This window comes from Anser cygnoides, chromosome 4, assembly GCF_040182565.1.
Source record: "Anser cygnoides isolate HZ-2024a breed goose chromosome 4, Taihu_goose_T2T_genome, whole genome shotgun sequence".
In the NCBI taxonomy this organism is placed as follows: domain Eukaryota; kingdom Metazoa; phylum Chordata; class Aves; order Anseriformes; family Anatidae; genus Anser; species Anser cygnoides.
In genome coordinates, this window is record NC_089876.1 from 23,947,924 (window position 1) to 23,974,188 (window position 26,265).

General features: G+C 41.0%; 1 protein-coding gene across 2 annotated transcripts; it reads left to right on the top strand.

Annotated features, from left to right (window-relative positions):
- KLF3 (KLF transcription factor 3) lies at positions 1 to 25,942 on the top strand. Of its 2 annotated transcripts, none has more exons than XM_066995762.1 (7): positions 1 to 285; positions 3,933 to 3,971; positions 11,142 to 11,238; positions 17,676 to 18,171; positions 18,613 to 18,760; positions 23,352 to 23,512; positions 24,647 to 25,942. In XM_066995762.1, exons 3-7 carry the CDS (start codon positions 11,182 to 11,184, stop codon positions 24,826 to 24,828), a joined length of 1,044 nt encoding a protein of 347 aa, XP_066851863.1. In that variant the 5' UTR covers positions 1 to 285; positions 3,933 to 3,971; positions 11,142 to 11,181; the 3' UTR covers positions 24,829 to 25,942. The 2 variants fall into 2 exon arrangements, with proteins under 2 accessions (XP_066851863.1, XP_066851864.1); XM_066995763.1 differs by lacking the exon at positions 1 to 285 and adding an exon at positions 1,708 to 2,862.
- Positions 25,943 to 26,265: the final 323 nt, after the last annotated feature.

Below are 26,265 nucleotides of genomic sequence, written 5' to 3' on the forward strand. Positions count from 1 at the left end.
CCTCCCTCCCTGCCTCCCTCCCCGCCCGGCCGCGCTCCCCTCCGTGACCCTCCCGGGGAGCCGGGCAGGGCGAGAGAGGCGGCGGCGTCATGTGACAGCGCGGCCCGGTGCCAGCAGCCCGGGGGGAAGGCGGGAGGCAGGCAGGCAGGGCGGGAGGGAGCGGGGCCGGCCCCTCCTCACACACACACGACACACACACACACACAGAGCCGGAGCCACGGCGCCTCCAGCCTCCAGCCTCGCCGCCCAGCGCCCCCGCGGCGCCCTCCGCACCTCCCGCCCAGCGTAAGTGTGTGTGTGTGTGTGTGTGTGCGCGGCAGCCTCCCCCGGAAAGTTTCCCGGAGCTGCCGGAGGGACGGGGTCGTGGGGACGGGTGGGCTCCGGGGGGGGCTCCGCGCACCTGCCCGGCCTCTGGGGGGGTCCCCGGCCTCCGCCCGCCCCCCCCGCTGGGACGCCCCCGGGGCCGCCCTCCCGGCTGCGGGCTGCGGGGGCTTTTTGGGGACGGGGGGACGCGGCAGCGGCCCGGGGAGATGTTCCCGGGGGGCCTCGGGTTTTGGGAAGGGGCCGGCCGAGCTCCCGGTTAAGCCAGGGGATGGTCGTGCCCCTCAAAACCATGTCACCCCCCCTCCCCGAGCTGGCAGGGGTCGAGGTGAAGTTCAACCACGCCGCGCCGCGGTTGGGCACGGCGGTAGGAATAACGACCGCAATTTGCTTCCCTTTTTCTGGATGCCGTTCATTTATTATTATTATTATTAATTTTTTTAAGCCTAAACGGGGACGGGAGCGTTTACTTTGGACTTTTGTCAGATGCGCGTCCCGCACGGCTCGGGGCAACCCTGGCACGGGACAGCCTGGTCCGGGGGGCGCAGGCGGAGAGAGGGGCTGGGAGCTGCTCAGGAGGGGCATGGAGGGGGCGAAATAAATAGGGACTTGCCTCGTGTCCTCCCCTGATAATTCACTTACTGTACCTGTATTGTCCGCTGTGTTTTATTTGCTTCCTAGCCTTTGAAAACGCAGGAAGTGCCACTGTTTGTAGAGCTGAACTCTGAAGGTTTTATTGTTATGAAAAGCTGAATTTGGGTGCCGGATACAAGAGCTTTGAAGGCTTGACTTTATTTAAACTAATATCCATAAATGCTCATTACCTGTATTGAAAACAAAGGCTCACATGGCTGCTCAGTAACGATTTTTTCCCATAGAATACTTTTAAGATGCACACTTCTGGTAATTGCATGAGGAACTTCTTGTGTGAGAGGAACTACATCTGGATTTGATAATCCTGCCTGACCCAGGAGAGATTTACTTCAAACTAACTTTCCTCTTGTATTTTTAAGAGCTTTTTGTCTAGTATAAATACAAAAACCTGAAGCTGGTGTGAGTGGCCTTTTTTTATTTCTGTCCAAGCAGGCAAAATACCTTTTTTCCCCTGCATGCGGTGTGGTGCAGACCACAAGGGGGACGGGGGCAAGGGCGGGGTGTGTGTGAGGAGGGAGAAGATATGAAGGGGTCTTTGCCTTCCATGGGAAACTGAACAAAATTTCCTCTCAGTAACAGAGCCGTGAGACAGCCCCGATGTGCTGCGAGGATTTGAGCCATGCAGTCGATACCTGGTCAGCCAAAAGCAAAAGCCTTCAGATAAAAAATGATGTAAACGTGAGTGAGATCAGTCAAAGGCTCTAAGGTACTAGAGACAGGAGTTGTACAGCCACCAAAGTTGCTTAGTTCCAGATACTCAGTATGAGGAAAGTAAGGAGCTGATATCATCAGCATAAAGCCTGCACCCACACATCGCTGTGCAGATGCTCTGCTGGCCAGCGCGCTCTTAAACACCAGCCATGGAAAGCCTGCAGCAGTTGTTAGTGCTGCTGTAGTGCCAGTCCACATAATTTGCTGTAACACGTTCTCACATTGGATAGCATTAGATGTCCCACCCCTGGTGTATAAATAACCGATGCAAAGCATGTAAGGGAAAAGAGTGCAATGAAACCACAGCTTTGAAGGAAAGCAAGTGTTGAAGTTACTCTAGTATATGACATCTCGACAAAATGCACCTTTCCTCTGCCTCCACCTTGAGGAAGGAGTTCATTTATCTGGCTGGGTATTAGGGTGTTTCGAAAATAAAAGCGCTTTATCCACAGAAAGTCAGGTCCTGAGGCAAAGTCTCTGCATATGGCAGAGGGATGCCAAAAGCCAAGCGTGCGGTGCTTTGGACAGATGCGCTAGGTGCGCTGAGCTGTGCAGGTCCTCAACCACTGAGCAGTGCTGGCCCAAAGAAGCGAGATGCTGCCTGCAGCAGCCCCTTCCTCTACAGCTGCTCCTGTGGCGGGCTGATTCCCTTGGTCCTGCTCGTGTAGGTCCTCGCTTCTGGGCTAGGAGCTGACTGCTTGGAGAAACGAAGCTCTGCTTCTGTTTAGCTACTGGCGTTCTGTCAGTCCTGTAATAAATCAATCAATCCCAGGGAAAGGCTTCGGTTAATCATCATGACCCGTGGTGTCTAAAAAATCTCGTGCTCCCTCGTGTTGTTAAGGGTGCCTGTTTGTAAATAGGGCAGGTCCCCAGCATAAAGACAGTGTTTTTCTTCACACCCAATGAACAAACACCTCCACCCACTGTTGTTGTTTTAAAAGACTCCAGCTGCTCATGAATATAGGGTCAGGGAGGGCCGCCTAAATGTTTCTCTGTGCTTTCTCCCCAGCGCAGCCAGCAGAGCTGTTTCCTGTTCTTTGTTTCAAGGCTGGGGTTTGCGTCACACATTCCAAGTGGCATATGTGGTGCTCTTTCCTGTTTCAGGCTGTTTTCTGGTAGATCGGTAGCCTCGTCCAGGCCCCTTGTCACTGCCCCTCGACTCCCAATCCCCACCCAGTGAGTTATCATGTCCCTACACACTCACGATTGCTTAAGATGCCTGTGTTATGTCATCATGAGATTTCCGAGTTAACCTTTAACGCGCACCCGCGACTCCCAATGTGCTTATGGGGGTGACCTGGAGAGCTTCGCTCCCTTTGCCGAGAACGGGTACTCAAGGCTCCAGAGAACTGGGATCCAGTTTTCTCCTCTGGCTTGCAACACCAGCCAGGCTGGAATAGCTCCATTAAAGCTGCGGAGTTACGCTGGTGTAAAAAGAGTGCGAGAAGAGAGCCCACACCTTGCAGATGCACCTTTCTAAGGGAGCTTTGGCTTCTGCCCGTACCCAACCTGGATGGCCCAACGCGAGCACTTCGTAGTTCCAGTTCATGAAAGGAATAAACATTTTCTCGTCATCCAAACTAGAAGATTCTCTGTCTCATGGATGTAATACAGAAAATGAGACTGCTGGCTAATTTTTCTTTGGAATCAATAGGCATAGCTGTCCTGTGTTTTGCGTTTCTGAAGGTGCAAAAGTAGTCTTTTTAGTCCTGTTCTTAGATTTGTCTTCTCCCCACAGCCTGTTACAGGCAAACATGGAGAAACATCAAGAGGAAATCCAAAAAGAGACACAAATCTTGCTGTTGCTTTGGGTCTGACTGATGAAGAGCTAAAGGACCCAAGCCAAAGCTCATTGAAATCAAGAGAAAGACTTGCATTAACTTCACTGGGCTTTTGAATCAGGCCCCTGGATGAAAATGCAAGATGGACTGTTTATTCCTCTCTGTCATTTCTGTGCTGGAATATGCATGTTTCCTGTACACACTGAAATACTTCAACTCTTCTATTTTGCTACTTTTTTTATTTAATTTTTTTAAGTAGCCTTTTAATCTCTGCAGTTGCTCTTTAGGATGCTAAGGATCACTTGTTTGTGATCATTGCGGACGTTTTAAATGCTATTGTGTCTTTTAAGAAGTATCTGAAATACATGCTATGAACTTCCTCTTTCAGGGCTTAATTGTATGTGAAAAAAATACTTACTAAATAACATGCACATCCTTACGTAAACTTGTTTCTTGTCTATTCAGAAATCCAGATAACAAGAAGTATTTGGCCGCACAGTTTTGGTAAGTCGTTTACTGATTATTTTCACATTGGTTACTGCCACTTATTTCTACATAACTATTTTTACTTAATTTACTCAATTTGCACAGGATTTCAAACATTTCATCTTTTTTTTTCCCTGTGACAAAGGAAAACTGTTGTATTTAACTGCAGTTTGATATTGGAAACTAGCGTATAATAAACACAGTACATTTTGTGGTTCACACCTTTTTGTATTCAGAAGTCTTACAAAATCCAAGACTGAGATTAAAATTATAATAGTTTTGTAAACCAACTTTTTAATATTAATTAGCACTGCTAACCGGAGGTCTTTTAAAGTTCCTTTATGCTGTCAGCATTGAAGCTTTGTGTTTTCATTCCAAGGCTAGTTGCTTCCAATCCAGAATATGAAGTTTGGCAGAGCTGGTTTTAGGAGAGATTTAACCCTTCCCTATTAAGTGTTGACTTGATGCCGAGCTTTCCTTTGAGGGCTTTGTAGCCACAATAGATGCCTCCCAGGGGAAAGAAGTGCAAGTGTACATCAGCCAAACTGAACGATAAAGCTCTAGTAGGTTTTTAGTAGTAAACTAAGTCAGAATGGAAAAAAAAAAAAAACAAGTGTGTTGTCAAGTCTGCCTATCATGGAGTCAGTACGTTACCAGCAAACTTGATCCATGAAGGCACGACAGAATTTCCGCTTTTAAAGAGTCTGAACTTCTTTGAGCACTGTCTCAATTGTACACCCTACGCTATCCAGCTCTTCTCCCTCTTGTTTTTTTCACTGCTGTAGATACACAGAAGTTCATCAGCATTTGCCCTGTATTCAAATCCTCACTCAAATTAGTCATTTAAACTATTATTTATAAATGTATACTTTCTTTCCTTAGGATTAGAATTCCTTTCTTCTCTCCCATACTATCAAGAATTTCTAATCTCTCTCAAGGTTCATGAAATAATAGAATCCTTTATGTTAGAAAGCAGTATCTTCTGTCATTCTTCCCTAGTAATATAAAAAGATAGGATTAATATTTGTCCTTTAAAATTATCTTCAAAATTAAGAAAAACACAATAAAGAAAACAAAGTTCAGTTTGGAAGGGAAAGATTATCATACCATTCCACATACTTCACTTGTTTTCAAAAGTCTGATCTTTTATCCTTACTAGACTGTTTCTCCTTGTAAGCAGTAGCTTGAGACAGGAAACCAGACAGTAGTCTGCCCTGATAAGGGAGAATATTGTCTAATGGAGGTGCCTCAAGAGCTTTTCTTTCTCTTTCCCTTGGGTTCAGTAGATGTAGAACCAAAGGTTGAACTGGACTCCATTTTTCTTTGGCAGAAAAGACACTTTTTAGTGAGCAGTGCAAAAACTTTTTTTGCCCGAAATTTTTACGTTCAAGAAATCCATTTTCTGACATGTGGCTTCAAACAGCCTGTAACAGTAATTATCAAATCTAATTGAAATACTGATTAGTCTGCTACACAGCTGATAAATGATTATGACAAAACAGTTCTAGGTCAAAGTTAGGATGTACAAGCTGCACAAAATACCAGATTTTTCAGCCTGCTTGCACTTCTGAATTAACGTAAGAGATATTCATGTCAATAAAAAGTCAAAATAGTTCGAAATTCTTTGCTATGCGAAAGGAAATAATAAAATGTGCTGTTACATAAAAATCAGAATATTTGATTGTAGTGGATTTTAAAAAACTAGTTGTTTTGATTGAAATCATTCAAGCATCTAGTTGAAGAGGCATATTAATCTTAGAATAATGAAGGCTGGAGGAGAGCTCTTGAGGCCATTTGGTCCAGCCCGTGCACTAGGGTGCATGGCATTTTTGGAGAGCTTTTTATTGTTAAGTGACACAACTTAATGAAATCTAAACAAAATATTGCCATTTATCTTAATATTCTTTTTATGCCTAACAAGTAAAGCATTCAGCTGAAAATTTTTGTCCAGGTACCGCTTTCTTTTTAAACAGTATCCTACATTTTTGAACACTTACTGCCATTTCCCAGAGGAAATCCAGTGAATAAGCAAATGCAGGGGGCTGCTGACCAACAACAGGTTTTCTTGGTGTGCTGCTTCTTCATGATTTTCCCCCTGCTGTCCTTCGTGGGGTGGCTGCTCTGTTCCCTTCCCCCAGCTCCATCTCGAGGCCTTTGCTCCTTCCTCTGCTCATGCTGTCTGGGGCTGAATCTGAGTGCTGTGCTCTGCTGAGCTGGGGAGTTTCTTTGCCTGCTGCTATTTTGGGGCCCGGCGCAGTTCAGCGCTCGCTTACTTCCCATTAAAGTTAATGGAACTTCAGAAATACTTTTTTTTTTGCTGACACAGGTCTTGATGAGCAGCCAGTACTGTCAGTGCAAACACATCTTGCTAGGAGCTCTGGAAAACCCTTTTTCAGCCCTTTCCAGGGACTCCTGCTGTCAGATGCTGTTTTTTTCTGTCAGACTATCTTCCAGGCTTCCACTGAAGGAGGCTTCTCAGCCCAGCCCAGGAAGCCTCCCCTCCCTTTGGATTTCATCAGTGGAGAGTCTTCTGATATTATCACTTCTCCTTAATAACAGGGGAAGTTTGACTTGAGGCTCACAGAAGAAGTACCACTTTCAGGGCAACAGCGTAAGTCCCAAAGGGCTTGGGCCGAAGAGCTGCGGCCACAAGACGTGCGGTGGCGGCCAGATACCAGCAGTGCTGCAAAAGCTGCCCTGTCTTTGGGGAGGCCGCTCAGGCAGTGCTAATTTAGCAGATACCATTACATTATTCTGTAATTATACCAACAGTAACAATAATACCTTGATGCTTCTAGACAAAGCCTCACTGTACCACAGGGCAGCATTCCTTGCTTCCCCAGGCAGAAAGATTGAGAAAGCAAACACTCGCGCATAGTTTTATGCAGAGTGAAGAGAGGCAGGATTTATGGCCCCCACCCTGCTCTCCGCAGCTGTGCTATCTTTCAGGTCACTGCCTGCGCTCCCAGGTCTGGAGCAAGGGCTCTGCGCTGCAGAGAGGATCTGTAGTTGCTGGATGTGCAGAGTCAGAACTGGACATCCCACCCCACCCTTTCCTAGCAGGTCTGTGGGGTTGGCGGACCTTGAAGGTGGGGTACAGAGCTGTGGCAGGAGCACGATTGCTCTTCAGCAGCTGTTGTGTGGTGCAGATGTGCAGGCTGGGTGTGTTCTTCAACTGCTTTGCTCCTTTCGGCCACTGCAAATAATCTATACAAATCCTTACTGCCAGAATACAGGCTAAGTAACTTTAAGCTCTCATTTACTAATTATGTCCCTGAAACAGCAAACCGTACTTTCTTATTCACAAGTTAATCGCAAGAAGTACCCAATCCTGACAGGGACACGAACCCTCCTTCTGGAGGGGATACTTCTGTTCTTGTTGGATCGTAAGTGCAGATTTTGTGATTTTTCTCATTTGCTCTTTTCACTGGACTTCACACGTGAAAATACAGAGGAACTTTGCCTGGACTTTACCTTGCACCTGTCCTTATTTGCATACAAAACCCAATTGCTTCATTTGTCTTTCTGAAGTACAGGGTGTGAGCAAAATCTTATCAAAAGCCATGTCCTGTTTGGACAAGTTGGACTGACTTGGCAGAGATCCACAGGGTGGAGTGAATGGGAGGAGGCAAGAAAGTAAAACTGGGTGGCTTGTTAGCAAAAAAAGAGAAGGAGAGAAAAAAAAAAAGAAGAGGGTGGAACGTTTGCCTACCGGATTGCAGTTAATTATTTAGTTTCAGATTACATGCATTTTAAATTCTTTTAGCCCACGTGAAGAAAAAAAAAACTTTTAATGTAAAATAATTTATCTAATAGGTGAACACTAAAAGCCCTTATTTTTTAATACATTTAATGTAAATATATTGTTGTTTCTTCACTGTTATTTTAAGGGTACCTCAGAAAATAGGAACAGTATTTTGATTTTCCAGAAATTAGTTTTATTTACTAAACAGTTTGTGGGCTTTCAAACAAGCATATTATGAAATCAGTGTGTAAAGTAGAACCCAACTGTTTTTTTCATTCCTCTGTAATAGAAACAAGTAAGATTGTTTACTTTCCCTGTTGGCCCCTTCTCACATGTTTAGGGGAAAGACATAGTAAGGTTTTGACTTGGTAGGCATAATTTTACAAATAACCTAAGAAAAACTACTGTTACTTCTTACTTGAAGTAGCATGGTGTATTTGTGTGTTTATTAGCGTGTCTGTAGCCGTATTTCCTTGTGAAGGTGGGCCAAGCAATCTCTTTGGAGCACTGTTTCTAAACACAAAGAGCATGGTTTTATGAGTTTGTTTGCAGTCTTAGGAAAGTGTAACTCTGAGCTGAATTTTAAATGACAGACCCAAAGCTGGTTTATATTGACTCTCTAGCAGCTCTATCAATTTCCACAAAGTAAGAATCAAGCTTTCTAATCTGGACCAACAAGACCAAGTGTTATACATTCATTGGTTTTCCTTTCTTGAAAATTTTTCTACTTGCTATCAAACTGGGAAAGAAAAGCTATCTCTTAAGAGTAACACGTGATGAAGGAGTACTCAATTTCTGCACTACGATGCAGCAATAAAAGTAATGTTTTCTGCTACTGTTCTTAGATGACTGCATCTGAGAAAGACTGAGAATTACTTTTCACTTTTACTTGGTGCAGTACACTTTCTGTTGTCAATGGCACTCTAATTCCTGCACAGTAATTTCGAGTCCTTTCAAGAAACACTCAGATGTGTAGCATGAAGTGAAATGTGAAACAGAAGTCTTTCATGCACTTTCTTGGAGCAAAAGGAGGAAAGGACTAATTCTTAAATTGAAGAAAATCCAGTTTTAAAACTGCAAAATGACAAAATGAATAGCCTGGGGAGCCTGACTGGTTTCTTAGAACAAACTGCTTCTCTTCTCTTCTCTTCTCTTCTCTTCTCTTCTCTTCTCTTCTCTTCTCTTCTCTTCTCTTCTCTTCTCTTCTCTTCTCTTCTCTTCTCTTCTCTTCTCTTCTCTTCTCTTCTCTTCTCTTCTCTTCTCTTCTCTTCTCTTCTCTTCTCTTCTCTTCTCTTCTCTTCTCTTCTCTTCTCTTCTCTTCTCTTCTCTTCTCTTCTCTTCTCTTCTCTCTCTCTTCTCTTCTCTTCTCTTCTCTTCTCTTCTCTTCTCTTCTCTTCTCTTCTCTTCTTCCTCTCTTCACTAAAGTACAAGTTGTTGTGTCACTGTCAATGCCCATTCAAACTAAAAACTGAAAGTTTCTGGAAACTTGAAAGCGAGTTTTTCCAAAATCTTCTGCATGAAGTCTGAAGTGGTGCATTTTTCTGTAAATACTCTTCATGTCTAAAAGTACCTCTTTCTTCTGTTTTCACAATGCATATGTGTGTCAGTGGACATGCGTAAGTGATGCATAGATACATGTGTGTACTCAGTGCATAGATATGTGGATATATTTCTGGGGAAACAGTCTTCTGAAATGTTAGTTCTGTCCGGGAAATATTAAAAACCTGAAAAAAATAACCATTCAAAGAAAAGAAGTATGGTTGATAACCTTCTTGCAAGCATGATTAAAGTGTTAACAAAATTATCACAACTTTTAGTAAGTTGAGTCATCTTAACAGAACTGCTCCTAAACTAAAAGTACGTTTTAAGTTTAAACTTGAAATTGCATTGAGATGTTCTGTTTAACTTTCTCCTTTTTTTCTTCAGTTTGCTTTTATCAGGCCTATGATTTTTCTAAGAAAAGTTATGAAGATACATTAATTCATTTTTGATCCTAATTTGATTCTGTTAATCGGCAGATATAATTTATATAATACAAATATACAAATTTCATGTTTATATTTTATTACAAATATATTGTAATATTTTTCCATAACTCTTAAAACTTTATTCATATACCTGAATAATTAATGATAGACTTGTAACAGCTCATGCCATCTTTCTCTGGAAGCATTTACCAGTTTCTTATTTACAAACACATGTGGCAGTTAATTGCAAGATTGTTCATTAGCATAGGCTCATTAGCTTTAACATGAAGCAGGTATATCTTAATATTTCGTTTACATTTTTGGGGAAATTTTCCAGCAACAACTACAAATCTGTTGTTGAGCCTTCAGCCTACTTCCTTGGAGTGAAATTGTCTAGATGGTGTCGTCTGGCTGTATTCGTTTATTTCCAGTGCCATCTACTGGTCAAAAGTAAATGCAAGTTTTTTGTCAACATCTTAGAGACGTCAGACCACTTCCCTGCAGGGCTGTGCAGTGTACTTGTATGTGATCAGAACATCCTCACTGAACATCAGTCATATATATCATCTCAACTAGTATATAAATGCTTACCAACATCTACGTGTCACTGAGAACAATATTACTTTGCTTCTCTTAGTTTTACTTTTTTGCTTTACTTTATGGCCCACTCCAGCAGAGATATCTATTCTTTTCCTGCACAGTATCTTTCCAAACTGACCAAAGATATCTAATACAATAGTTAAGTGATGACATGCTTTATGCTAAATACTTTTTTTTTTCAGGCAGTTCAAGATAAGCTAGAATTGGAAAAGTAAGGTTGAACATTGTAGAAAAAACTGAAGCTGCACAGAATACAGCCAGATTTTTTGGAGTGCTTTTCCTTTGCATAGTTAGCAGAAATTATTGTTGAATTGTCAGCAAATCTATTCTCTTGAGAAAATAGCTTAGGTTTTTTTTAATGTTAAGTTATTGTAGCACGTTGAATGTACCTCTCCAAATTAGTCCTGATTTTTAATCATCTTTCCTTTGTGTTGATTTCTGTGTCATTGCATATGAAGGTTTTGGCTTTTCTGTGAGGACTTTTAGGAAAGAGATTCTCTCCAGACTCAGTTCACTATATTGTCAGCTATACAAGATTATTCTAAAGTTAAAATCATGATGAGAAGTGTATGGTCTAAACAGTGATGTGTTTACACACTGACAGCTAATGAAGGTTGATATACAGACATGAACAATAAAAATTCACATCAACTTTCATTAAAGTGAGCAGATGTCCCTTTATTTCAGTGGTGAGTGGGGAAGAATAAACTTAAGATAAATTATTTTTTTTAATGAAGCTCTGTCAAATATTTAAGAAACTGTATTAGAGATGGATAAATACAGACATTTACCTGGCGAATAGTAAGTTCTCTACAATTCAGAAAGTTAAATTGGGGCTTTCCTGCAGCTTTCTAACACATTGTCTTTCATGTGTAGGCCGGGACATCGCAGGCATCAGAAGAGGTGAATAAAAAAGATGCTAATGTTTGACCCAGTCCCTATCAAGCAAGAAGCCATGGACCCTATTTCAGTGGTAAGACTTCTAAAAATATTTTAGCCATTGTAATGACTCTGTAGTTTTTCCATCTATAAATTTATACCAAGATTTCTCCAAGCTTTAGACTAGTCTAGGAAAGGCTGTGAATCTGTATTTTGATATTAGGGCAATAAGACTTGTAGTGTAAGAAGACTTTTTCTGTACTTCATGAATTTGTTGTCCATAAATGACCTGCAGCTTTACTTCTGCTGGTGTTCCCATCCACAGAGCAGAAGAGAGAACATCCAAGAACTCCTCACCCACACACTGCAAATACGATCTCTTTAGGTCATGCTGCTGATGGAAGTAGGTTGAAATTAAGCTGCCAGACTTCACAGTGAATTGGCAAGAGCCTGTGGTTTCAGTGTTACACCTTTGAACTAAATGAACAGCTTCTCCCCATCCCCTTTCTCTTTCTCTCCTGGTCTTGACCACATGTGCCTAGGGCTAACTCAGTGCTCTAACCAGCAGAAAATTAATCCTGACAAAAAAAGTAATGCCTTTTTTCCTGGGTATGCTGGATTAATTATCTTACTGTGTAATCAGATGAGAAACAGTGTAGGAGAACTGGAGAAAAAGAAGTGGAGACTTGGCTTTTTGATCGGGTTAATTTTCTGTCAACTTGGTATATAGGGTCAGCTCTGCAAAATGTTTGATAAGCAAGAGCAACAGGAACGTGTAGCTGGGAAGGGGACACTGAACTATGATGATTTAGGGTGCCAGGGAAATACAACCTTAGGAAGCAGTTTCATCTATACCTCACCTATTCAACTTCAGGCTGCTGCTGCTGCTGAAAGGAAAGATTGTTTTTTTTTTATCCCTCTTTTTCAGCTTTTTGCTCCCACTGTCTTCTTTGTATGACATGAGGCTATTGTGTGACACAGAATAACTTGGATTCTTTGGATCAGCCCATTGAATGGTCAGAATTGCTAACCCACCAAAATACCCCCCTTTTTTTTTTTTTTTTGTCAGATCAGGAAACTAATCTGATTCACTCTGCAGCTGCTCAATGCTAGAGCAAGGGGAGGGGGAAGGAGGAGGGAACAGGACCTCCTCTTTCAGCAGTAGCCTGCAATAAGATCAGATTAAGTGTGACATGAAACCACACCCTTAGAAAGGCTGATCAATTAAAAGTGTGAAGTCAGTGTGCATAAATTAGGGTGCATTAAACTCATTAAACTCATGCTCTGACTGGCATCTGTCAGTGAAAAGTTTGTTTCCTGTTTTATTTAAAATGTAGAATAATCGCCATTAAATTAAATACATCTGTGAGCACTCTGATTTCTTTGGTGCTACTAATGACAGTTCTTGAGAGTTAAGTTTTATATTCATTTTAAAATTAAAACTTGACTTCCATGGGGCTTATTTACTTCTGAGCAATGATAGAAAAATAATTGGCCTATTACTGAGGGTGTAAGCATATTGACAAATTCCAATATTGGGGTCAAGAAAGAACTTTAGTATTGATCAGTCTGTCTGTGACTTCAATCACAGTTATTGCATGTCCTTAGTAAGATTAGTGGTGATTATCTGTGATTATCTAAGGATGTTTTATGGTGTCTATCAAAGGCAGAAAGTGGGCCACCTGTACAATAAAAATGTTAATACATGAGTAACAGAAAATCACTATAGAGACACCATGAGCTGTCTTTTGTACACATTTGCCTTCATCTCCCAAAAAAGGTTCTGTAGTGGCTTGGGATGATGCACGTGAGAGGCGGGAGATCCTGCCCCAGCATCCTGGGCAGGGTCAGTCCCTCAGAAGGCTGACCAGGAGAGGAGTGAGCCTTCTCTCCCCCAGAACAGCGGTAGAGGGAGAACCTGCAATGGGAAGAACAAGGGCACGTTCCCAACCATGATGCACTTCAGGACTGTAGTTCCAGATGTTGTGTATTCTATGCCGCGTGCTGCTTACACATCAAAGGTGTGGTTGGACCTCTGGTGTCATCTTGGGCATCCTCTTAACTCAGTGCTGTCACTCTCAGCTGCTCCTAGAGGCTATTTGGAGCATTTTACCAAATGCGTATATTTTCAGTTACTGCATAATACAAAATAAAAGCAGGAAAGGAAGATTTGGGGGATTTTGGGAGCCTTTCCTGAGAAAGTTCAGATGAAAGGACATTATTTGGGTGACGTTTCCCTCATGGAGATCACTCAGGTTTGCCTCGAGCTGAGGAGTGAGTTTGTTCCAGGTTCTGTACAGACGCAGGCTGTTGAGCCCAAGCCCTTGAGGTCTTCCTGGCTTCCCCAGCACTTCTTGGTCGTGTAGCTTCCCTGGTGCCCTCCTGCCAAGGCTGCCCAGCAGGAACAGCCTTTAAAGGCATGGCACGGAGAGAACATAGGAAGGGCTAGCAGCCATAGCCAAGTACGTTAGTGTTGTTGACCTTCTTTTGAGGAGGTAGAAGGAAAGACAAACTATTCGTGTCGTTTTTTGGAGGTGTTGAGCATAGGATTCAGTTTAACAGGGGCTGACATAACTCAGTTTCAAAATCAGGATTTGTATTGTATCTGTCATTCCAACAGTATCATTAGAGGTCAGACTAAATGAAGCCCTTTCGGAATGATTGGTTATTTTACCCGAGCATCCACTGTCTGTAGGTATAAAGTCTGTCTTTAAAAAAATCCCATTAGTTGGGGTGGGAGAGGGAAACAAATTATAGTCTTGACTCCGCTGTATTTCAGGGCGTGTGGCTGAAAGGATTAACTATACTTCTCAGATGACTGCAGCTCGCACCCACGGCATTTCATCACTCTACCAACAACGCATGCTATTTATTGAATTGAATTATTGAATTATTAAACACATTTTATGATAATTCGTAGTGAACTAGTGTCAGAGTCATCTGAATCCTACCTAAACATTTTCTGTGAGGACTTTTTGAACATTTGGACAAGCACCAGTGACCATTTAGTGAAAGAAGTTCCTTTTCTATGTGTGACCATCTTTCTTTGAATTGAAATAAACGGTTTTCTCTGCTCCTCCATCAGTAAAAAAGAAAAACAAAAAACTTGTTTCACCCCTTTTTAAGGCAAAGTGCAATGTGCTACATGAGGGATTGTGGTCTTAACTTGTCTACTAGCATGCTTTTTCATTTATTAGCTACTCTGGACTAAATCCTGTTCATTCTCTTCCGTGATACTGATTTGACAGCTCGTGTAAGTATGTAAGCAGGTTCTTCATCTGTTCCTAGTTTTGTAAAAGTCTGGCTAGACTACAGTTAAATTCATGGGGTCATGTAGTTTGAAAAAGACTTGATGACTTTCTTTGAAATCTGTTACCCTGTACAACAAACGATATGTTTCACTGTGGCAGTTCAACAGAGTTTAGCAAATGCTATCAGAGTAGTGCTTCGTAATGTCCCCTTGTGAAAGCAGCAGTCTTCTGGGGGCTGATAGGTGCTTTTGACACGTTCGGCTGGTCTTTTTTGATAGCTCGTCAAGAAGAGAAGCATGGTGATTCTTCCTCGTTTTCGGATTACCGATTTAAATGTATCAACCATATGGATACTTTTGAATGATAACTACAATATCAGAAGTTCCTTGAACAGCAAGAAAAGGGAAATGAACTGCTTAGAAAGGTCCAAGAGGGATAGTATCATACCAAACAAAAAAGATCTGGATGGAGACTGTGAAGGAATATCAGTTGAAATACAACCCTGCATCTTAGTAGTGAGCTACTGTGGGGTTACACTGTTCTGCACAGGGATGTTTCATCAAAGCAGAACTTAAAGGAAAGTGAGAATTTGTGGGTTCTTTGTGTGTTGTTTTTTTTTTTCTTCTTTTAATCCAAGTCAGACTGAACTCCTGCAGGCACTCTTAATTCCCACAATGGAAATCCAATAAAGTGTATCAGCTTAAATATTTTGGGCAGACAGAGCAATAATATCCAGTTTTACGTTGTTCCAACAGCATACTTTGCATCAATGCTGAGCATTTAGTATTTCCAACATAGGATACTTAGTACGGCTGCAGATTTGGTAGAGATCTGGTCAGGATGGAACAGGCTGCAGTCCCCAGGGGAAGGTCTAGGATTGGTGAGAAAAGACTGCTCTTGCGGGCTATGGAATACACTCCTGCTTACTGCAGTTGGTGGCATTTTGAAGGCCAAGCAGTGGCAGTCAGGCTTTTTTGTTTGCTATTCTTAATGCTCCCGATTTACAGAAGGGCACTGTGAAGTCTGTGAAGAATACATTTCAACAAAAACGTATTACAAGTAGGCTTTGACTGATAGCAGATATCCCACTTTTGGTTGTTCAAGCATCCTTCTTGTCTTTTCCACCCTTCCTGTACCCAACACAGATTTGGAAAGCCTCACATACCGCAAAAAATTAGGTACACAAATAAATTCAAGAAATTCCCCCTTTTTTTCTTCTCTTTGTTGAAATGCGAGAGGCATAAGGAGGCATTTTTCTGCTTCTTTAGATGATGAAAATCTCTCTTGCCATAAAGAAAATAATTTGTTGCACCTCATTTTTCTTTCACAACTTTATCTGCTGTTCAGATAGAAACATGACAATTACATTCATGAAAGGAAGAAAAGTTTAGAAAAATGATCCAGCTTCCCCAAACTGCCATAAGTAGCTGATGCCATCTGTGCCAGATTAATGACAACAATGAAAACCTTTTATGAAAAATACTGCAAGGCATGAGAGGTAATACCAAGTCCCTAAAATAAAGTCACTTTTTAAAAATAAAATTATTTGCTCCCTAGTTTTTAGAAAGTATTTCTTGCTTGTGTAAATATATGTTACTTAACTTTTTCAGTTTACAAGTCTCAGTACAACATCTTAATAGTTCGGTAGTTTTTCAACACACACTGAGTGTTACTTGAAGAATTGGGTACAGCTTGGAGATGCTTCATTCTTTGACTCAATGACCAAAGCCATTCCCTAAGATTTAAAGGGCACGGTCTTTTTGCTTTGTGGTATTCTTGCAGTCTTCCTAAGCTGTAGGGTTCAGACGAGTGCACTTGTGCAAGATGCACAAGGCTCTGCTATGCGTGAATTCATGCGCGCTGTGGTACGCAGAGAACTGTACAGATCACAGGAGTTTGTTATTTTCATGTAACTGATAACTAAATATTAAACTCTATCAATATTCAGAGCCCTTCATCACTTGGAATTCAAATAAATTCATTATCAATTGGCTCAGCAATGGTGGCATACCCACAGAACTTGTTTTACCCCACAATGCATGCAATAATGGCATATTTATAGAATTGTGCGGAACCAGTTACCACAAAAGATGAACATTTTTATAAACTGAATTTTTAAGTCATAAAAAGATTAATTAAATAAAGTTTCAGAGTTTTTCAATGTGATACTTACTGTTTGAATATTAAACACAATTTTTATATGCTGCTTTATTTGAAAATAACATTAGTTAAGAGTATTTTATAGACTCAGATTTGTTGTTTCTCATCATGGTAGTATGAAGGCATCAGGAAAATACAATATTTTCTAAACTCACTGTTTCAAAAAAAATGAGGAAAATTATGTTTGTGTCATTTTGCAATAATACTTCTGGTTATCATCAACATTTACAGTCAAATGTCATTTACAGGGAAGACAAAGGTAAGAAACCAGGAAGACTCACTGCTAGAAGTTTTCCTCCAAGAAGAAACATTCTGAAATGTTACGGAAATGATTGTTAATACCTTATGGTTTACAAAAAATATTTTTACTGAAATGTGGACATCATCGCGTAGGTTAAGATTAACTTTGGGTTTTATGCGATCCTGTAATGAGAACTGCTATCTACCACTAACTGACAGGAATCTTCTTCCAACGCTCCAAATATTTATGCCTTGTACTAGTTTTCCAAAATCAGACTGGCTAGTTAGCTGCTTTTTTTTTTTTTTTTTTACCCTGAAGAAAAAAAGAAAACAGAGGTTTAGAATTTACCTGTTTCACTCTTGAGTTTATCACCCATAGGTTATATAGCTCAATTGTATATTTTTTTATCACTCACAGGCTGCAAATAGTTGATTCCTTGTTCTTGTGACAATTGTGAGGTATTGTTTTCCAGTTACTTAAGCAGTTGATTGGGATCCATCATATGACTTCGTGTTCCTCATTTTATACTTAAGTAGTGGGCATAGCACCATGTGTCTGCTGGGCCAGTTAAGTAATGTGCAACTTAGTATATGAAAAGCAGTTTTTGAGGGAGAAAAAACATTGAATGAGCTTTGAGGATTTATTTTTCACCATCTGTCTTGCATTGCTTCTGAAACAGTTAGTGAATCAGTACGTGAGTAACTTCCTCTGAGTGAAGTCTTAGGCTTTAATTCACTTTTGTTTAGAAAGTACATTAAAATGTTTTCTTGAATCTTTTTCATTTTGCCTCAGTTTTATTAGCTGTCATTCTTTTTCAGCTGTAGTTTTATGCACATCGATTCATGATTTGATCTTTATTTTTTCTGCTCTTTCTGACAGTCATACCCGTCCAATTACATGGACCAAATGAAGCCAAACAAGTACAGCGTCATTTATTCTACACCGAGCATGTTGCACAATAAATTCTACTCAAACGCTGACGGACTATCGAATGGAATCCAGATGGAGCCAGTAGACCTTACGGTGAACAAACGAAGCTCACCACCTTCCACTGGAAGTTCTCCTTCCCCCTTGAAATTTCAGACTGTGCACAGGAGAACTTCACCCGGATTGACTCTGTCCTCACCCAGCTCACCTATCAGTAAATTCACGCCATCACCCCCAGGAGTACAGCCTTTATCTATGCCCATAACAATCCCACCTGTAATGGCTGCTGCTCTTTCACGCCATGGACTGAGAAGCCCTGGAATACTCCCAGTTATCCAGCCTGTTGTGGTCCAGCCCGTTCCTTTTATGTATGCTCCCCATCTCCAGCAGCCCATCATGGTGTCCACAGTTCTTACAGATGAGATGGAAAGTCCAAGTAGCATGCAAGGTTTGTGTTGTCAGTTTCTTTTTTATATCCTCTCATCCTGGGAAAATATACCCAGGCACTTCTTCATGTGTTTTTCATGTTTGAGGAAATGGAGACATAATTTCTGTTCTTCTAAAATATGCAGGCAAAGAGTTTACTATGTAAATATTTTACCAAACTTACCATTCTGTTCTATTTTATACCTGCATAAAGCTGTTTATCTTAGTAGGCCTGTTGAGATTTGAATTGATGAAAATGTGAATTGAAATTTTTTGAATCATAGTTCATCATTAGATAGACTAAAACCAGAAGATTTTATATGTTTGTATAAATTGCTGCACTAAATATAAAGCTTGGGGAGGGGTTCTTTTGCTTTAACTGTAGATTTTTATGTATATCTGTTTATGTAGCTGCCTATATTTTTGATATGTTGCCTTCCTCCTCTGACCCTTCCCCATACAGTGCCTGTCATTGAGTCTTTCGAGAAGCCTACACTGAAGAAAACAATTAAAGTAGAACCAGGAAGCGAACCATCGAAGACTGACTTCTATCCTGAACGAATGTCACCTCCAATGACCTCGTTGTCTCCCCAGCAAGTGATGCTGCAAGAGTAAGTAGCTAACGGTAGTCCCAAGATCAGCAGGGTAACAAAATGCAGTTCATTGCAGTAGTTACTAATTTGGAGGAGTGAGGGAGAGTCGCTGTGTTTGACATGTGGTAAAATACAGAAAAACATCCTTCCCCGCAGCTGCCACAGTGAGATGTGATTGCAACTTTTTTCTTTTCCTCTTTGACAACATAGGAGTAGATAACATATTTCTACATAGCAACCATGTAGATCTGTCATATTTATATAACGCATTTCTGAAGTAATGCTGCTTCCAATCCTACAATTCGCTGACAGTAGGACTGCCAGTAAGTCAGTGATACATCTTTATGTAAAACCAGCATCAAGCTCGAAAAATACATTGAAGACATTCCATACTGATTTCTGTATTTATATGACCTAAAATACCTTTCCTTAAAAATACTCTTTCGACTTTCTTTTCTTGGAGTACCTCTTTGTCTTTTAAAAAAATTTGGCTACCCAGTGGAAAGAAACCCCTCAGGCCTACAAGTTCTTTGTATACCCAGTGAAGTTCCATGTTTACCTGAGGCCATTGTTCCACAAATGTTTTTTTTGGCAGCTTAAGTAATTCCGGAAGCTCTGTCTCCTCCCCTGCCACTTGTTTGCACCCAAGTACCAACTCATTTTGTGCTGTTACAGCTGTTACTGGGACCAGTCTGTGAACTGGATCACAGATCTGATCAGGTTTAAAGCAGTCCTATTTGCAGAAAGCAGAGCAAGGGCTAGAAAGAAGAAGCCGGTCTGGGGCAGAAATTTTTTGATTGGAAATGTTAAAAATTTCTCAGCAAGTACCTGAGCAACCATGGCCACACTTTCTTTTACAATTTCCCTACAAAAAAAAAAAAAACACTTCCAACTTAACAAACCCATGGAATTGTCCAGAATTCAGCTTCAGCAGGCACTGCTCTGGGTGGACACACAGGCTGGTGGTGTGGCTCTGGCAGGACGTGAAGTTGGGAACTGAGCTAGTTTCATGGTACATGACCTTGGAATCCATTTCTTCCCTTCCTTCCTCCTTGCCATCACCCTCTGAGCCATTGTACAAGGCCTCACCTCCTCGAGTGGGGAAGAAGGACTCCGAGCCAGACTCCCAAAAACAGTGTGTGAGTGCAGGAACACCGGGTGAATCAGAGAATGGTTTGGGTTGGAAGGGACCTTAAAGATCATATAATTCTAACCAGAGAAAGCATGGGACTGGCAGTCTTCTGCATGTCCTTCAGAGCAAAGGCGTGCTGTTGTTCCAGAGCTGGCTGCACCCTACACAAGCTTCTTCCAGGCACCCCTCCTCATTTTCAAGTCTCTCAGCACCTTAGGTGTGGGTTTCAGGCTGCAGGTTATTTGCAATTAACTCTGATTAGCATTTAATTTGGTACTTGCACCATTTCTGCCTTTTTGGGCGCAATGACAGTTAACTGGTTGCCAGCTAGCTTTCCTAAGCAGGATGCTGTTTATTTAAAAGTAAGCTTGTGTGTTCTGTTACAATGGAATAGAAAACTTCCGTGGTTACTAGGTGGTGACTTGTCTTCCGCAGTGGACCCAACACACGCGGTAGTCAGGTCTGTATGTACTTGGAACTAACTTCTGCGGGGTCAGGGGTATCAAACGCTGCACGTCTGTTCTGTGTTTGGTATCTTTAAGAGGAGCAGACCAGTAAGCGCTGTTCCTGGCTGATACCACACCCTTCCTCCAGGGCTGAGACTTCTGTAGGCTTGTCACCTGCATTAGTGATTTGCATTAACTATTTCCCAGTGAGTCCAGTTTCCACAGGAAACCCATCCGCCAAGCAAGGAACGTAAAATTTGCTGCAAGATACGAGCAGCATTGTTACATGGGAGTGGTCTGTTCCCAAAGCATCTCATCCATTTGTCCATGCAGAGGCATTGTGTTCGTGGAGACCCAGTACTCATATTCCTTCCTTAAATTGCTTCCTAGCTGACCTGTAGTGCTGTGGTTCATGCTCATTCCTAAAGCGAGCCCTTCCGAGTTCAAATTCTGCTGTATCTGCAGCAAGCAGTTTGTATATGGTAGTTTCTACCTTTCATCATTTTAAAAAATAGACAAATCACAGAAGTTACAAGATGAGAGAATTAAACCTTTACAGAATTCCCTGTTGTCTCACAGCTTCATCATCCCCTCTCTCAGCAATATGAGCTGTAGTTACACGTTAGGTTTTTTTTGTCATTTTTCATAGGTTCCAACTGCCCAAAGTTTTGACACACATTCAGACACATGGGGAAGTTACGTTACAGGGGTGTAGGCTCAGTCTCACTTTTAAGTGACTGATTTTGAATTAGCATTAGTTTTTGGCAGATGAATTATGTATATAATGTTGGTGGCATTTCTGTAGGGATTGTTGGACTTCCTAGACTGTCTGATAGTTGATGTAACTATGCAGTGATTTCTAAAATCAAACTTCAGGTAAAAATCTCTGACGAGTATAAGAAGCCTCGTTAATGTTATATTCTCTTGCGAGCATAAGTGTCCAAGTCTAACTCAAGCTAGCAATATAGTGTGGTCTGTTGGTAAAGAAGTAGAAAAAGATGCTGAAATTACAACATGCTTTTTGGAAGATACTCTTAACTATTACAGAACCATGCCTACATGGTTAGCCTTGCATGAATTTGTATCTTGTGTAAGAAGGGACGGAAGAAGGCTGTGCGTTTATTATTAACAATTAATTCTTACCTCTGATTTTTGACACCGTCTTAACCATTTTTTTTAGAACTGCCATCCCCTATCTGAATGTTAATAACATTCTGTAGTCTTAACCAGCCTGCTTTCCTCCAAATGGAAAATGAGACAAATATGCAGCATTTTATGTATGCACTCTTACACCATGAACAATCACAAATGGCATACAGTCAGTATCCTCTTTCTCGGTTTTTCCAGCTGTGACAGTATCCAAGAGTACCCTCCACACATAGATACTTAAACCAAGTTTGGTTGCTGGGCTAAGCCAGAGCTTCTCCAGAAAGAGTAGTATGCTACAGCAGTAAAACTGAACATTACTTTAAAGCATTTCTCCAGAAGCTAAAAGCCTGTCTCTTATTTAAGAGTATGTACATCTGTGTCTAAAATCATTGCCTTGGGTTTTCTGCCATTATGGTACTTTTAGCTGGATTTAATGTGTGCTTGAAGAGTGCATCACTCAACAGTCACAGAAACACCCAAGTCTCAAGCTGGTAACTCTGTAATAACAGAATGGTTACTAGAATGAAACTTTTCTCACTTCAGTAATTTCCATCCTGCTGCTGTGGAGACTAATAGAAACTATTTTTCTTGTTAAACCATGCGCAAACTTTTCTTTGCTGTGCCTGATGAGTGTTTTTTCTTCTTCCCTTTTTTTTTCACCAATGGACCTTTAGCACGTGTCCATGATTTTGCTGTGAGAAGTAGTCATTCAGCATTTCTGAATATTAGGCCCTAAAGGAACTTGGTTTAAGTAACTCTCCATATAAACCTAGTGATATTAAATGTAAATCAGCTTGTAAAGAAACAAGAAATACAGTCACTGAGAAAGGACTGGAGTTGTAGAAAGCTTATATCTATCAGATGCAGGGGCTGGTCTTAGAACAAGGAATACTAATATCTGCACATTATATACTAAGTTTCAGTTACAAGCTAAAAAATAAATAAAAAAGAACCAATACGGACCTGCTGATCAGCTGAAAAATACAGCTTTGTGAGGCTGCAAGGTTCATAATGCCACTTACATTTCTGACAAACATACTTCCTCTTTTAACACTGACATGGAAGAAAGAACCAAGGTTCTGCCCAATGGTGCAGTCAGGTTGTTGTTCAAACATAAATACCTGTAGTGAATGACACCTTTTGAGAACCTCGATGTATTTTCAGAGGTGCGAATGTTTATGTTTTTATTTGTTATGGAAGGGTGTATGCAGTTAGTACATGTCCTACCTGCACTGTACCTGTGGGCTTCAAAGCAAAAAAATGTTTATGAAGGTGGAGAGCCAGCTTTAGACATCCTGTGGGTGTGTTGCACAGGCTAAACTCTACTTTTAGGAATTGACGTCAGTGGTATAGGGAGGCCGCACCCGCCTGCCAGCACCAAACAGGAAATTCTTAATTACTCTCTAAAGGAGTGGCTGGAACAATAAAGATTGAGTTCTGCTTTGAAAGCCTAAAGATACAATTTCTTTAATAGTATGGAATAGCCATTTCTAATTACAAGCAAATTAGCAGCGTTTTAAGGCAGAAGAAAAGCTGCAAATAAATACAACAAAAGTTCACTACGAAGTCATAGTTTGAAAAATCTGAGTTTGACTGAAAAACGGGAATTTGAAGGGGTTCTTTTCTTTGTAAGTTTTAAAAAAGCTACTTAGTAGTAAAAATGGCTACATCATGCTGCAAAGTGAGTAAACATTCAAAAACATTACTGCTAGATTACATGAAATTTGCTAAACCCTCTTGAATTTTTCGACATGCATGTAATGTTGTTCTTTCTGCCAAGAGACAGCGTGGTAGTGAATAAAGGACTCTGTTATGAATCATATTAACTGACGTTTGCTGTGCTAAATGTTCTTCATTTTTAACATGGAACTTAACTTCACAGGAATCACCCTTCGGTTATAGTTCAGCCTGGAAAGAGACCTTTACCTGTGGAATCACCAGACACGCAAAGAAAACGCAGAATACATCGGTGTGATTATGAAGGCTGCAACAAGGTCTACACTAAAAGCTCCCACCTGAAAGCTCACAGAAGAACCCATACAGGTTTGAGCATTGCTATGCTTTTCTTTCATCAAGCCTCTGGTAAAACAGTAGATTAAGCTTTTAGTTTGTACTAATTGCCAGATTACCACAGGTGTAAACAACAAAATAACATAGATTAGATCTGGCAGTGTTCTGAATATAATTATGGGCTGAGCGAAAGAGAGGATGTAGCAGGAAAAACCCGCGAGACTGTAAGCCAGAGCAGGATCATGCTGTATGCTTTACATTCACTGGCTCTTTGCTCATTTTCTCTCCAGTTGCTTGCAGATTACTCACTCTGCACACCCTGTAAACACCAAATCAGTTCAAATTGCCCTACCATACCTCTTACATCACTGCTAAATTTGACTGAGACTTCCATGGGAGTAGCCGGTTTACAAAAGTCTGGACTGTGTGCCAAAGACAAACAGGTCTGGTTCATGGGGACATGCTAACCACTGGTCCAATAGTGCTCTTTTCTGAGCGTTCCAATATCCCCATCACTCTTCTCCACAGAAAGGTTCATCTTGACATGCTGAATGTACATCCAAGATCTTTGCAAACAAGACACTTTTAAGTGAAATGGAGCCCAGTTTATGTCTGTCTTACATCTCTACACAAGTCAGCCCTTCCTTCACCTGTTTGGCTGCACAGTGGTGTGAAAGAGAGTGAGGATCACGTATTAGAAATAGTTATTGAGAAAGATTTTAAGTTGAGCTGCTAGTGACAGAGGTGCCTGTCGTGCATACTATAGAAACTGTAAGAGGTCACAGCGAGATTTCTACCAGCTGTGTTGAAAGATAGCACCAATCCTTTCCCCAACTAATCTACCCCATGAGGTCCTGTTTTTGAAAATACTTGAACAAATGCTTAAACTTTCACACTTCTGGGCTTGATGAGACAAAACAAGTGCTGATATGGCAGAGGGAGGAACAGAGAGACAATAACAAAAATAAGTTGTGGCAGGAAACAATTTTTGATCTGTTAACTTTGCACGATTTCCAGTGCAGAATACTCTGCAGCCCAGTGCTGGTGGGAGGCTTTTTGAATAAGCTTGAAAGTTCTTGCTGAAATTTGACAAGGCCAGAGGGTAAGTCTGTCAAATAACTGATGTTTTTGTATCTTAAATCACCACTTCTGTGTTTCTTTTTCCAGGTGAAAAACCGTACAAATGCACTTGGGAGGGATGCACGTGGAAGTTTGCTCGTTCTGATGAACTAACGCGGCATTTCCGCAAGCATACAGGAATCAAACCCTTTCAGTGCCCAGACTGTGACCGTAGCTTTTCACGTTCGGACCATCTTGCTCTTCACAGAAAACGTCACATGCTAGTCTGAGTGTCTTCTGTCCCTGACTCCTGTCAACACTTTTTTTTTACACATGCATTTTAATTTGGGTTCAGCTGGTCTGAATCTCTGAGTTTATACCATTAAAGGCTTACATATGGTCAGTAATAGATGTTATCTAACCCTTCTATGTCCTTGCCACGGGTCAGACCTAAAGAATGTGAACACTTTTTTTTTTTCTTTCTCCTGGGGATGCTAAGCAAACCCTTTCTGCAGAGAGTATGTTTAATGTATTCCATTGTGAATAAGGGAATTTGTAAGCAAACGGCTTTTGTTGGTTTCTTCGTATAATCAACCCAGCATATACTGATAAAGTAGTAAATGTTACTGAATATGCAAAATGCTAGTCCTTGCCAGAGACTTTATTTATGTGCCCTCTAAGGGATACACTCTCATTTTATGCTCAACAATGCAATGAATGGATTTCCCAACCTTACTGATTTTTGCAATATGGTTAATACAGCAGTTTTAGAAAGACACCTGATTTAGAAATCCCCTCTGCCCAAACAGTGAATAACACCGTAGGAATAAATCTAAGCAATATACTTGACAGAAAGACTGAGTCATAGTACCACTCACCCGAGTTAAGAAGAAAAATTAGCAGGAATTGGGCTTCACATAATATTCTGTATCTAAACCAATGTCATCTGTCCTCTGTATTATAGTGTAGTATACAGTCCTGTTCTTACTGCATAAAGCCCTGGTGGATTTGTTAAATGAAGACCTTGCGTGACACTGTATGTCTGTTTTCTGTGCACCTGTATGGATGGAACACATACGGTACTCTCCTGTAACACGGCATTAAAAGATACTCATAGAAACCTACCACACCTCATTTCAGGGATGTAGACTATCCCTCTGTAATCACTCCCCTACATTTCCTTTACTTTAGATATTTTTTTCTTTCTGCTGTACCTCAGAAAATAGAAATTGTCATGTCAAAAATGCTCCAAACTGTATTGTTGTGAGTTCCACTTTAATACGCTACAGTATTTTAAGATATTAATTCACAATATTTTTATGACAAGATGGCATCAAATACGAAGCACTTCTGATGATAAATTGAGTCATGTATCTGTTTTGGATAAAAATGTATACCAAACCATCCACTTGACAATTCTGGTCTGTGACTCCAGTAGTCTCTCAATGCTAGGTAGACTAAGCTTTCCTGTGGATATGTCTATTGCATTAAAATGTCCTATCAGCAACTCCTCACTCCCAGGTCAGTTAGCAAACACACCTCCATAGTAGAATACAAAGAGAACAAGCTGAATTCAAACAACCTACAGCTGACCCTAGAAACATTCTGGTATGTGGAATGCCACTGAAAGGAAGGTTTACATCTTTATTAGCTGGCAGATTGTGGCACTACAAGGAAACAGGATGTATTTGTCTAGACTCTAGCACACCATGGAGTTTTTGTTCTTT

Coding starts and splice junctions, on each gene's coding strand:
- KLF3 (XM_066995762.1), top strand. CDS start 11,182: ATGCTAATGTTTGACCCAGTCCCTATCAAGCAAGAAGCCATGGACCCT. Junction 11,239..17,675: donor CCATGGACCCTATTTCAGTG/GTAAGACTTCTA, acceptor TCTTTCTGACAG/TCATACCCGTCCAATTACAT. Junction 18,761..23,351: donor CAGCAAGTGATGCTGCAAGA/GTAAGTAGCTAA, acceptor TTAACTTCACAG/GAATCACCCTTCGGTTATAG.